Raw genomic sequence first — 14,242 nt, forward strand, 5'->3', positions numbered from 1 at the left:
CCAGGCAAATGTTTTACCCAGGTAAATGAGAATTTTGCCTGAGTAGGGGTTTGGTAAGAACTGCAGTATTTGGCCTGTCATTAATGTGATTACAATGATTTCTGCAATTCCAACTTCCTTCTGCCTTATGCTGCTGTCAGAAATAAATCCTCCTCTTTCTTCATCTGAGAAACAGAAACTAAGTGCAATAAGAAACACCCATTGAATAATGTAAAACTGCTGAGAATAGATCAGTTCCCTTAGAGAGTTAAAGTCTCAGTATAAGACTCTGAAAACAAAACTAGTCAACTTTTTAGCTGATATTCTGCTTATGATAAGAAAAGATAGACATGATTTTTAACTGCAGACTGTGAGGTATGTTAGGCAGAGCAGACATATGTTTAAAAATCAATCTTCATATTGAAAACCTGACTAACTCAAAGGATTATCACCAGATAAAGTAATTTGACGGTTGAAAGTTAACACTTCACATTTTTGACAATATCCAATGTAAACAATGACTTCCACTCATGGTGAGTTGATGCAAGATGTGATGTGAAATTGCATGCATGCCATATCTGACCCTGTCCTTTTTTACATATGTATTTTATGCCCAAACTACAGTCTATGCATTAAAAAATAGAGACATTTGTAGCAAAGCAGGAATAAAATAAAATGAGGACAGTAACTCCTAACACATTGACTGATGGAGAAATAAACGAATTATGAGAGTCTGGCTTGCATTAGGAATGCACAGTCCAAAATCTTTTTCATATTTTTTTAATATTGGATTACACTGTGTATGACTTACCAAAGATTTACAAAGGGGAGATATAAAACTCTGTGTGAACTCAGATGTTTGAAAATATCTGAAGTACTAGGAGAGGCAGACAAAAACATACATGGGGGCAGTCCAATATTATAAATCCAATATTGTAAATCCAATAATGCACTCAAACCCAAGTATACCTGACAAAATCACAATTGCTGCAGATCATATGTCTAGTAGAAAGAGACCACCAGGAATGAAGCAAGCAAATCGTCTATTTTACTTGGTTCCCAACCTGAATCTAAATCCTCATTTTCCCCTGTTTTCAGAAATATAAAAATAGGCGAAAATGAATATGAGAGCAATAATGAAAGAAAACACAGCTCTTTCACAAAAGAAACCTATCACTGCCATGGCATAGGAAGAGTATGTGTGTAAAACTTGGCAGTATCCTTAATACAATTGAGACCATACAATAGAGACTCGCATCTCTGATCACAACATATTTGACATTGAAAATAGCTACTCTCTCATTTCTGACATCAGAGTGTGTTCAGTCTTTAAAATAGTGTCCTTTGAAATCTAAAGTCAGTCCTGCCATCCAGTGTGCCTTGACTAAATCTGCTATTTCATAGCAGAGTCAATATTAATACCATTTATCTCTGTGCTAGGCATCTTTAAAGAATCCTCCACAATTTATAGCGATGTTAGTATAAATACTTGCAATCTATCACCACCAACCATAATATTTAGACTTGTTGAAACTTTCTCAGACATCAGTAATGAATGAAATGTTTACTCCTCTTTTATTGTTTGTAATTTAAAACTGCTATATTTCATCGTTCGATTGGCACACATATTTTTTTACTTCTTTCTCAAGCATTTTTATTATATTCTATAAGATGCAGTTAGTTTTGAATAGCTTCCTGCAAACAAGCCATCACAACGATGGATTCTAGTGACAATCAATCCTAAGGAGAAAAGGAAGGTTTTAAAGTGAGATATAAAGTTTTGCTGTGACTCAGGCTATGGCTACACTACACAGCAAATAGCGTAGCTGCTATTTGTTGGCAAGAGAGAGGTCTCCTGCTGACAAAAAAATTCCACCCCCCACGAGCGGCAGCAGCTTTGTCAGCAGGAGAGTGCTCCTGCCGACAATGCGCTGTTCACACCAGTGCTTTTCATTGGTAAAACTTTAGTTGTTTGGGGAAGTGTTTTTTTAACACCCCTGAACGACAAAAGTTTTGCCGATGAAGTGCCAGTGTAGACATACCCTCAGTGACTTAGAGTTGAGGAGAGAGTTCCAGATAGATACTAGTGAAAGAAGTATCCTCCCATCACTCTCTAACTACTGAAAGCTTCAGGGAGGAGACCGAGAGGAAGCCAATATTGGAGTTGTAGAATAAGTATATAGCTGGATATTCAGAGCCAAATTTTCAGACTTGTGCACGCACATAATCTGTGTGTATTAAAACAACTGTGTGTGCATTCACAGTAATTGGGAGTGTAAATTATGGATTTGGTTGTCTCAAATAGCCATAGCGTGGAGTAAAGGTCAATGCAAAGCTTCACTGCCCCAAGGATCTGCTGGAAAGGACTGTGTCTCATGGAAGCACAATCCCTCCCTGAACTCCTATGTGCACAGAGGAAGAGTGCCACTTGCTCCCCACTACTCTGCTTTTGGGGGGATTTGCTTCCTTGAAGACACAACAACCAGGGATAATTTAGCCCTATGTGCTTTCACAATTCTGAAAACCTGGGTCACAGTTAAGAGACGGTGGTAGACCCAAACCATGTTAGATTCAGAGACATGAAGCCATGAACATACTGCTTCCTAAAGCAATAGAGGTGAGGACTCTGGCTATAGCACATTTACAGTCTAAAGAGTGGGACGTTAGAAAAACTGCAGAAAAATGAATTAGACATCCAGGAATTTGTTAAGCCATGAATAAGGACTTCAGCAAAGCCAGGGTCAAGGTAAGGGTGATTTAGAGATAAGGGAAAAGTCAGAGGGAAAAGAAGGTTTGAGATCATGGATGACATGAAGATGTGTGGCTTTAGGAATAACCTCTGTTATAAATTAAGGCTGTAGAGTGAACACATGTTGAAATTCCTTTTGGGGACTTTAAATACTGATTGTCTGAACTATGCTCATGCATATTTTTTACCAGGGAGTGAATTTATAAATTTGATTTCAGTCCAGTATTTTAGCATATATGCATTCCTGGCAAGATTATGGATGGTTTCCATGTAAAGTCATTGGATATAGGAGCCCCAATCACATAACCACCTCTTTAACGAATGGGGTCTGTAATCTGATAATGGATTTGGTGAACGTAGAAGTTATATGTGTAGAAAATGTATGCTTCCCCAAAATTCAGCTGCCCATTGATTACTCAGTACTTTAGCATAATAATTCTGTTTCCATGGAAAGCAAAATTAGAATAAAGATCTGAAAATATAACCCTTAAACAGCATCTTGATGGGTCACACCACAGTTTAGAGACTCAGGCTACAGTCACAAAAATATTCATTTGTACTTCAAAGCTCACATCTAATCTTGTCACCAGATGACAGAAATGTGTATGTTTGCAAATGCCTTTTTTTAATCTGAAGCTTTTTTCCCTCTTGGTGTGAGCTTTATTTCCAAGCTAAAAAGCTTGCGGCAGATGATTCCCAAGCCGAAAATGGGTCTTGTGCTATACAATGTATGTTTATTTTACATTTAAAAACTCTTAAAAACTGAATTCAAATATTCAAACTTGGGTGCCTCCACCTCCATATTTAGGCACCTAGATAAAACTGGCCTGATTTTTCAGACATACTGAAGGCACTGGGGACTGTGGGATGATCAGTGTTTTTCTTTGCTTCTGGAAAAAAAAAAAAGGCCATTTATTTCAGCACGAGATGCCTACACTTGGGATGCAGGTTTGAAAATTTTGACCTAAGCATGTTTTTGTAAACCTAGGGTTTTGCACTTGATTAATAAAACCTTAAGCTCTCTTAAACCCCTTATTTAGCAGACTTTAAAAAAAGCCTTTTGCAAGATGTTTTGAAATCATTTATTAAGTCTCTATTCAAAGAGAATAATGTTCAGATAAATTATTTAACTGCTTGCTTGTCATTATCTTCCATCCCTTTCTGCACACAGTATGCGAAAAATATTTATTTTTAAAAAATACCATTAACAGTGTCTAGTAAATGTTGTGCTAGAAGTTCTTTAGAATGATCCTTCTTTATTTAACCTTGCTGTTGCTCCTTATCACTTTCTCAAAGCAGGTTTCCATGCTTGCTCCATTTGCAGTGATAGTGAGATTTTATCAAAAAGTTTATGAGCAAATGACTCATTAAATACTGCAGGCAAATAACTACCAAAAGAAAGTAAGTTCTTAACATTTGAGGCTAAACCTGAGAAGGCACTGGACCCGATTCTTATGTCAATTACACTGATGCAAAGCTGCAGTAACTTCAGTGAATTCAGTGGATTACTCCAGATTTATATTAGGGCATAGCTACACTTGCAGATGCAGAGCGCTGTGAGTTAAACCTGCCTTCGGAGAGCGCAGTAGGGAAAGCGCTGCAGTCTGTCCACACTGACAGCTGCTTGCGCACTGGCGTGGCCACATTTGCGGCACTTGCAGCGGCAACACCTCGTCCACACTGACGCCTGGGCGTTGTAGTCAAAGTGCAGCAAACGTTATTCCTCTCGCCGAGGTGGAGTACCAGGAGCGCTCTAGCTGCAGAGTCAGAGTGCTCTACGTGCCTTGCCAGTGTGGACGGGGAGTGAGCTAGTGTGCCTGGGGCTGCTTTAATGTGCTGTAACTCACAAGTGTAGCCAAGGCCTTAGTGTAACTGCGGGCTTGGCTACACTTGCGAGTTACAGTGCAATAAAGGAGCCCCGGGCGCCCTAGCTCACTACCCGTCCACGCTGGCAAGGCACATAGAGCGCTCTGACTCCATGGCTACAGAGCTGCTGGTACTCCACCTCAGCAAGTGGAATAACGTTTGCTGGAGCGCCCCCGCTGGAGCGCCAGTGTGGACAAGGTGTTGCATTACTGCGCTCTGATCAGCCTCTGGAAACGTCCATAATCCCCTTAAATCAAGTGGCCACTCTTGCCATTGTTTTGTAATCACTGCAGGAATGTGGATATGCCCTTTGAAAGCTCCGTTTCTGACAGCCGGCATGCTTATCTGCCCCGAGACAAAGCAACCATTACTGTGGAATGCTGTGTCTGAGAGAGAGAGAGAGAGAGGCGGTGGGGTGAGCGGAGAAGGGAGGTCTGTTGCTGTCTGAACTTAAAAGACAGCATGCTGACATGCTCTCAGCCCCCCCAAAACCCACTCTCTCTCCTTCCACATACACACAACACACTCTCTGTCACACTCCACCCCACCCCCCCATTTGAAAAGCACGTTGCAGCCACTTGTATGCTGGGATAGCTACCACTATGCACTGCTCTCTGTGGCCATTGCAAGAGCTGCTAATGTGGTCACACCAGTGCGCTTCCAGCTGTCAGTGTGGACAGATTGTAGCGCTTTCCCTACTGCGCTCTGCAAAGGCTGATTTAACTCAAAGCGTTCTACATCTGCAAGTGTAGCCATGCCCTGAGATAATTATCTGTTCACCTAAATGAAACACAAAATATTTTTAAAGCTGAAATTATTGGGACACATTATGCCCTCGGTCACAGCCCTGCGATGCCACTGAAATCAGTAAGGTTTCATGAGTGTAATTAAGAGCATAACTTGGCCTACTAATTTACACTTGCAGGAGACGCTGCATATTGATTAAAGCTACTTCAGTAAATAGAGATTATTTTATTCTTGGGTTATCCAAAATGCTGCTTTTAATGTTGGTCCTTTACAAAACTACAGGAACAGTTGCATTGTAAGGGTTGAGTATGCACTGTATTATTAATAATGTAGATCTTTCTTGGCACTTTTCTACAAATCATACAAATCACCTTGCATATTGTGACTATTCTGCGAGATTCCTTTTTGACACTGAACATTGGTATTTTGTTTTGACTGCGTAGACACTCTATCTTGAGGTGCCAAAGTGACTGTTGTTCTTTCTCCCTAGGTTTTGATGGCTGTTTTGCCTATGTGAAGTACCGTGGAGAAAGCCTTCCTTTCAGTGGAAAGCACAGCATTGCTACCATATCCAAAACGGACCCCTTTGTGAAGATTGGCTGCCGAGGTCCCAACATTTGTGCCAGCAATCCCTGCTGGGGTGAATTAATGTGCATTAACCAGTGGTATGCATATAAATGTGTCCCTCCAGGAGCCTGTGCCTCCAACCCTTGCCAGAATGGTGGCAGCTGTGAACCTGTTGCGCATTCTGGATTTACCTGCAGCTGTCCTGAATCATACACAGGAAGAACATGTGAGACGGTAGTGGCTTGTCTTGGTATCCTGTGTGCCCAGGGACATGTGTGCAAGGGTGGAATCAATGGAGGACACATATGCGTCCCTCACCCTCACCAAGCCGAGCTCTCTCTGCCACTGTGGGCTGTTCCTGCTATTGTTGGCAGTTGTGCTACAGTTCTTGCCCTGCTTGTCCTTAGCCTGATCCTCTGTAATCAGTGCAGGGGAAAAAAGTCAAAAGTGCCAAAGGAGGAGAGGAAAACGAAGGAAAAGAAGAAAAAAGGGAGTGAGAATGTTGCATTTGATGATCCTGACAACATTCCGCCCTATGGCGATGACATGACTGTCAGGAAGCAGCCTGAAGGGAACCCTAAACCTGATATAATTGAAAGAGAAAACCCTTACCTCATCTATGATGAGACAGACATACCCCATAATACAGAGACTATACCCAGTGCCCCTCTGGCTTCCCCTGAACCTGAGATAGAGCACTATGACATTGAAAATGCAAGCAGCATTGCTCCTTCAGACGCAGACATCATTCAGCACTACAAGCAGTTCCGGAGTCACACGCCCAAATTCTCTATCCAGAGGCATAGCCCACTAGGCTTTGCCAGGCAGTCCCCAATGCCACTGGGAGCAAGCAGCTTGACTTATCAACCTTCATACAGTCAGGGACTAAGGACAACTTCCTTAAGCCACTCTGCATGCCCTACTCCCAACCCTTTGTCTCGTCACAGCCCCGCTCCATTCTCCAAGTCATCAGCTTTCTACAGAAACAGTCCAGCAAGGGAACTTCATCTGTCAATAAGAGAAGGGAGTCCTTTGGAGATGCACAATGATGTCTGCCAGCCTGGCATTTTTAACTATGCCACTAGACTAGGGAGAAGAAGTAAGAGTCCGCAGACCATGGCAACTCATGGTTCCAGACCAGGAAGTCGCCTAAAGCAACCAATAGGACAGATTCCTCTGGAGACTGCTCCTCCTGTAGGACTCTCTATTGAAGAGGTGGAGAGACTTAACACTCCTCGCCCTAGAAATCCAAGCATCTGTAGTGCTGATCACGGAAGGTCTTCTTCAGAGGAGGACTGCAGAAGGCCACTGTCAAGAACAAGGAATCCAGCTGATGGTATTCCAGCTCCAGAATCATCATCTGATAGTGACTCCCATGAGTCTTTCACTTGCTCAGAAATGGAGTATGATAGAGACAAGCCTATGGTATACACATCCAGAATGCCCAAATTATCTCAAGTCAATGAGTCAGATGCAGATGATGAAGACAATTATGGTGCTAGGCTGAAGCCTAGGAGGTACCCTGGCCGGAGAGCTGAGGGTGGGCCTGTGGGTGCACAAGCAACAACATCTAATATTGCTGAGAACACATTGCCCATAAAGCTTGGACAGCAAACTGGAAATTTCAACTGGGACAACCTTTTGAACTGGGGTCCAGGCTTTGGACATTATGTAGATGTTTTTAAAGATTTAGCATCACTCCCAGAAAAAGCAGCAGCAGCAGCAAACACAAATGAAGAAAGCAAAGGTGGTACAACAAAGCCCGTTTCCAGAGATGGGGAAGCAGAACAATATGTATAGACCTCATATACTGGCATTGTCAAAATGCAAAATCATGGAACAGTGAAACCATTGTATGGTTGTAGATAAGTGAAAGTCAGCATTTTAAGCCCAGGCCAGTGTGGTTGGAGGAGACTTTTAAAAATAATAACCATTATGCTGCTGAAACAGACTTAAAACATTTTTAATTTAATTATGCTTGGGTGAATTTATTTCTCCTGCATGCATTGTATTTTAAAAACAAGACATTCAGCATGCAGCATTTGAAAAGGGTTTCCTATTTACCATTGTTTGGTTTGTGATTTTTAAATTAATAATGCTTTGATCTGAAAATAAGCTCAGATGTTTTTATTGTGGGAGTGTGTGTATTGTCTACAACTTAATAACTTGTTTTGCAATGCAAGAGTATTGAGGATTTTATTTCCCTTGAGAGACACATGGAAGAAGGAGGGTGAATGAAGGAATTACACTATTACAGTCTCTCAGAAAATGTACTTCCCATATCCTGCAATTCCTCTATGTGTAAACGTTAAGGAAGAAATAAGTTTGAGTAATTGCTGGCAAAAGTGCCGTAAGTTTTATCCATACAAGAGGTGCTAGAAGCGGCTCAACCTGTCCAGCACTTTAGGATTTTTTTTCATTGACAAAGTTGTGTGAGACCTTCTGAATCACTATGAAATATTTTTGGATGCTTATCCCCCACCTCTGCACTCCTCCCAGTGCTTTCCCCTGGCATGAAATTATTGGAAGTTGTCAGATCAAAAAGATAGTATAGTCTACAGAGGCAGCATGTTCTAATGGATTGCAACCAGACTAGATACTAGGAGCTCCTGCATTCTAATCTCAGCTCAGCCACGGGTCAAATCATTCAGTCTCTCAAAGTTTCAGCTGACCCATCTGTACAATGGGGGCATGATGATAATAATACTTGCTTGCCTCACAGGGGTATTGTGAGGATTCATTAGCTAACATCTGTAAAGTGCTTAGATGTCATAATCAGTGTTATAATTATTATCAAAGCACTGCCTAGCCCACGTGACCCTGGAGGGGCATTTTCTGCATTACATAATTTTCTGAGACAGAAACTTTTGAAGAATTATTTATTGTATAAAAATTACTGCACTCTAGCATTGTGGAGCTGATATGAGAGAAAACTCCTAGTAGACTGACTTACAATAGCTTATTGTTTGTTCTGAATCCCCTAAAATGTATAGGCTAAATAGAAATTCACAAAACCCTTCATGTGTTCCTGCAGACCTGAAGATCCTATTGTACTGTGTAAAGACTTTTTTTTTACCTAAACTGTGTTTTTGATATCAATATTTTCCTATGCTGAATAGTTTTCTTACTTTCAGGGAAGGTAAGAAAAATACTTTTTTTTTACATTTGTTACTTATGTAACATCCATATTTTTCACCTTTTGATAAATTTGTAACATACTGTATGCTTTCTACTTGTAAATGCCAATAATAGAATTAAAATATTTATTTAAAAAGTGTAGTGCATATCATTGAAAATACTTCTTATTTGTTACTCTCTTTCTGTTTTCATCCCTTGATATTCTTTTTACCAGTTCCTCCATGGCATATGGTCTTTAAGAATAGTATTGTTGACCTCGAACATATGCACAGAGCTCTGTCATGGTGAATAACATGTTAATTCATCTCCACTAAGTATTGAGCTATTCCTTTTATTCTGCAGTTTTCATATCTGTGGTGTAATGTCAACCAGGCACAGACCATAAATAATGGGTTAAACTGGCTTTCTATAGGGCTGCGGGGAGCACAGTGAAAGGTGTCACACACATTTGTTGTGTGGAAGAAATTCATCACAATATAGTCAGTCAGCACAAGACCTATGCACCACCTTAAGTCCCGCTTAAGTTTTGTGCTGTGCCTTTTGCAATGGGGTGCATTTCAACCAGTGTGAGTGTGATTCACCTCACATGCCGTTATCTCCTTCTGGCATTACAGGAGTGGTATTAATGTTTTCAGAAAGGAGAGGCATTCATCTTTTCTAGGGAGATGGAAAGCATGAAGGGTGCTATCCTTAAGGCTTGGAGAGAACTTCAAAAGAATCCTCTCTCCTTGAATAAAAAAATCTGCTTTCCACCACATATGCATTTAGACAGATTTCTATTAATAATTTAATGTCCATTTTACATGGTGGTGTACTACTTTGGGGTATATCGGTAATAAATAGTTATACATCTTTATACACACTCATCCATGATTTCCATCATCATTCAAGTCCCAACCTTTCTGAAGTGTCGGCAATAGGAGTGTAAGAGAAAGAAGAATCTTTGGGAAAGTGTTTTTACTGTGCAGGTTTTATATTTATAAAAGAGTAAATCAAACTTTTGAAAACTACTTACATTTAAGTTAGTGAAGGAGAATATAAGCCATGGAAAACTTAAGGCTCTTAGTGTGAAAGATGAGGATGGAGTGAATGATTTGTCAGGATGGACTAGGTATCTCTTTCTTTTCTTTGGAGAACTTAAGCAAATGATAAATAGTTACATACAAAGAATAACAGCTAAAGTTTTCATATGCATTACTGTATTTGTTTTAGATTTATTGGCCATCTTGTGTCTGATCTGACAAAGGAGACTTAACACACTCTTTTGGCTAAATACGCTGCTGTTTTCAAGTTGTCGCCCAACAATCAGAGCACTCAGCAGAAGATAACAGGCCAGAACAGTACACATTTGTATATAAGTAGTTACATCTGAAATAACAGGAGATCCACAAATGATTTCTCAGTCTGAAAACTTTCTGTAATTAAACATCTGTCAAAAAGCTGCATGCTTGGTTTGAGTATTATCCTCTAATACTGACTGTACCAGATGGAAGCAGTGATTTTAACAACACATGAAAGCTTCAGTGAACAAAATCTTTTGAAATTAACACTAAACATATTGAGATCTGCATTATACCAGTTAAAAACTCTGAGATTATCAGTTTATTTTGTTACAGGGAAATAATATACAATGTGGGTTTACTCTACATTGATGGCATTCCTTTAATGTGGCTTCAGTCTACCATTTGGAGTACATTAATCTAAGCTCCCTTTTCATATTGTCTGTGATCAACCAAAAATATATTTCATTGTTTACTGATTTCTTTGTGATTCCCTGTTTCTGATCCTCAGATAAAAGCAAGTAGATGTTTATGATGCCTCATCCCTCAATAAAATTTCACATAACCAGATATTCTCCCCAAGTCCTAGAGTACACTCAAATCCTCTGATTGAGGAAATGGGAACCTCAAACATACACACATATATGCTGCTGAATATTAAAAATAACTTGCACAAGAATAGTTTTTCTGTATGCTCATGTCCACCAGTCTAAACTGATAAGGTGCAACTCCTTCTGTAGATTTGATTTAACAGGCTGTAGCCAGTCACTTCAGACTGGTGGGCTGAAGATGCAAAAAACACCTTTTAAGGTAAAATTCTGCTTTTTCATGACATGTTCTAAAATATCCTCATCTCTGAGACAATCACTCTGTTTTATTATACTGGTAGAAAATCCATATTCAGTTATATTATGCTACTGATTTATGAGCAGAATTGAACTGATATTACTGGAGAGTTTTCCATAGAAATCTGTAGCACATTGTAGGCAAGTCATAGATAATTGAATGGAAACAAAATAATCTCCACCATTGTACATTCCCCTTCACATCTTAAAAATCCAAAGCCAGGATCCTTTAAGCACTTATGTTTGTCAATAACTTTACATGCAGGAGCAATTCCATTGAAATCAATGGGATTAAACCATATGTAAAGTTATGCACTTCCTTACATGCTTGCAGAATTTGGGGCCTGATTACGCCTTATTAATGTCAGTGGATATTGCATGCATGTAACTCAGGGTAAAATTGGACTCCAAATATTCCAGTTAAGAATTTTTTTGATCAAAAGGAGCTTTTCCCTCAGATGTATTGCTGTAACTTATCTTCTAAATGACTGAAAATAAAATGTTAAAAATCTTTTTCAAATCATCCATATTCAAAATGACTGTCACATTGAAATAAGTGATAGTGTAAAGGCCGGGAAATTAGATGATGGGATGTCACACCTCACATCGTGAAAATACTGTATCTATATTATCCCACCACACATTTCTTGGAATAAAAATTCTGACAGTGAAAAGGCCTTAATATATAACTCCAGGATAAGCCTTAGGATTCTATACAAAATCAACAGGGATGAGAAAAGCATCACCCAACTTTCCAACACAAAGCAAAATGGAAACATATGTATGTTAGTAGTGCTTACTCCCTAGTTATTCTCACTGAGATATCAGGGCTTCCTTATCTGTTTCTTTGGTGTTTTCTTTTCTTTTTCTAGATGCACATAAAGGAAACTCAATGAAGGGAAAATGCTGCCCTTGCTGTTCATTCTATGCTCGTGTTGTGTACGTGGTTTCCCTTTTCTCCGAGAGCCGCAGGTAATGCAATACATTCAGCAGACTAGATTGTGATTTAGACAATATGCTTGCACAGGAGAGCAATGGGGAGTTTGACATTATCTTTAATTTTATTAATATTTGTAAATGTTAAAAATCAAAATGAAATATTTTGGGGTGAAAATATTTTGTTCAACATGAAAAAAATAAAAAATTATTTTGGAAATGCCTATGAACCAAAAATCCATTATTCTTGAGAACAGAAGAAATATATACTTGAGAACAGACCATAACTGAGGGTACAGAACTGAATTCACATCTTGTGCAAGGAATTCTATGTGTAACCCTTAATAATAAAGGCAGGGTTGTACAGGTCCTGCACCTATACATTCCCCTATCAGTGTAAGGAAAGGGATGGGCGGAGGGCATATTGGAGCTCTGCTCTGCTACACCAATTATCCACTGACATGGGGTCTGGTGAGGACCCTCCATCAGTTGTGCAACTTCGAACTGTCCAGCAGCAGTTCTAAGTGGCATCAGGGCTGGTGATGGCCCTCAAAATTGTGGAGCTGTAACCAGGCCCTGCCGTCCTTCCCTGTCCCTCTCCTGCACTAAATGGAGCTGTGGCATAGTACAGCATCCAACCCTTAATCCTAATTCTTCTGTAACCAGTACAACCTTTGGCCTGACCATCAGCTGGTATAAATTGGCATAGCACCATAGACTTTAATGAAGTTATGCCAGTTTACACCACTTCAGGAACTGGCTCTTTATTTCTTTCTCTTATGTAGACCTGTTCAAATCTAAAGTCAGCTGCAGAGGGGAAAGGCTCCAGCAGCTGAGAGGAAGCAGGAAGCTACGTGGCTAAAAATAGCAGTATAGATGAGGAGGCACAGCTTGGGCGAGTAGAGAGCATGTAGGGAATGTACTCGGGTACATACCCAGACCTTTCAGACATGTCTGTACTCTACTCACCTAAACCATGTCTCACCAGCTACACTGCAGCTTAAGCCCATGTATGTTTGAGTACATACTCTACACACAGCTGAAATAAGCATGACGTAAAGAAGTAGCCTTAGATTCAAAACTCATTTGCTTTGTTAAAACATTTGAGGGAAACCCCTCTAATATTCTTTTGGAAAACTACAGAAGATTTAAAAAAAATGCAGCTTCAGCTCTGTAGGAGATTAGGCAGAGAAAGAGAAATTGGGTTAAGGAGAGACATGGGAAAGAAAAGAAAAGAAAACTGAGGGCAGAAGAAAGTGAACAGGGAGAGAACTATCTCTTCTTCCTCATGCTAATACCTTATTTTTCCCCTGTTCAACCTTCTACCCTTTCCTATATCCATGTTTACATTAATTCAGTGATGGATAACTACTGTTCTCTAGAACTAATTGACCAGCCCTTGTTATCCTGAATTAGTCCTTTTGCAAACAGTACTTACTGTCAGTGACTGACAACCTGGGCTGCGTCTGGAGATGTCAGTTAACACAATATTCCTCTCCTTGGAGTTTAGAAACTTCAGATACTTGTATTTGATTAGATTACATTATATCTTTTCTGAACCCCATCTTGTCAATTCGCCAAGCTATACATATTTAGGGTTGTTGTGTTTTATATTTCCTAAACCTTTATAATTTTTTTCTGGATCCTCTCCAAGTTTTATCATCTACTAATATTCATGTGTCTAGCACGAAATACAGTATTGTAAAGTTAAATTGTGTGTGTGTGTACCTTCCTCTTGGAAGTAGGTCTATGCAAGGAGAAGAATCTCAACAAACTCTCTCTCCAGTTTTAGGGTAACATGTTCATTTATGACCCCGCACAGAAATAAAATAGATTTACAGCAGGAGTATTTAAAAATATAATGTCAAATATTGAAAAGGGAGGCTGCCATCTAATGATGAAAATCTTCTGCCATTTAGCTTACTAAAATGAAACCTACTAAACAGAGATTATACAGTGTGTCAAACCCTCTGGACAGATTGTCAAATCATAGTCCCCTATTTGGATTCACCTCTGAGAGGGACTGAGGCCCCTCGCTCTTCATTTTCATTTCAAAATCTGTAGCTGGGAACAGACAAGGAAGTGCAGTACAAACAGGCATCCCAATGAACCACACAAAGATCCCAGTGCCCATC

General features: G+C 39.8%; 1 protein-coding gene across 1 annotated transcript in view; it reads left to right on the top strand.

Annotated features, from left to right (window-relative positions):
• The window catches only part of FAT4 (FAT atypical cadherin 4), a 227,467-nt gene extending 219,759 nt beyond the window's left edge, over positions 1–7,708 (top strand). The window contains exon 17 of the mRNA XM_065405846.1: positions 5,832–7,708. Within this exon, the coding sequence (XP_065261918.1) occupies positions 5,832–7,708 (1,877 nt within the window). The remainder of the gene's footprint in view (positions 1–5,831) is intronic.
• Positions 7,709–14,242: the final 6,534 nt, after the last annotated feature.

This window comes from Emys orbicularis, chromosome 5, assembly GCF_028017835.1.
Source record: "Emys orbicularis isolate rEmyOrb1 chromosome 5, rEmyOrb1.hap1, whole genome shotgun sequence".
Taxonomy (NCBI): domain Eukaryota; kingdom Metazoa; phylum Chordata; order Testudines; family Emydidae; genus Emys; species Emys orbicularis.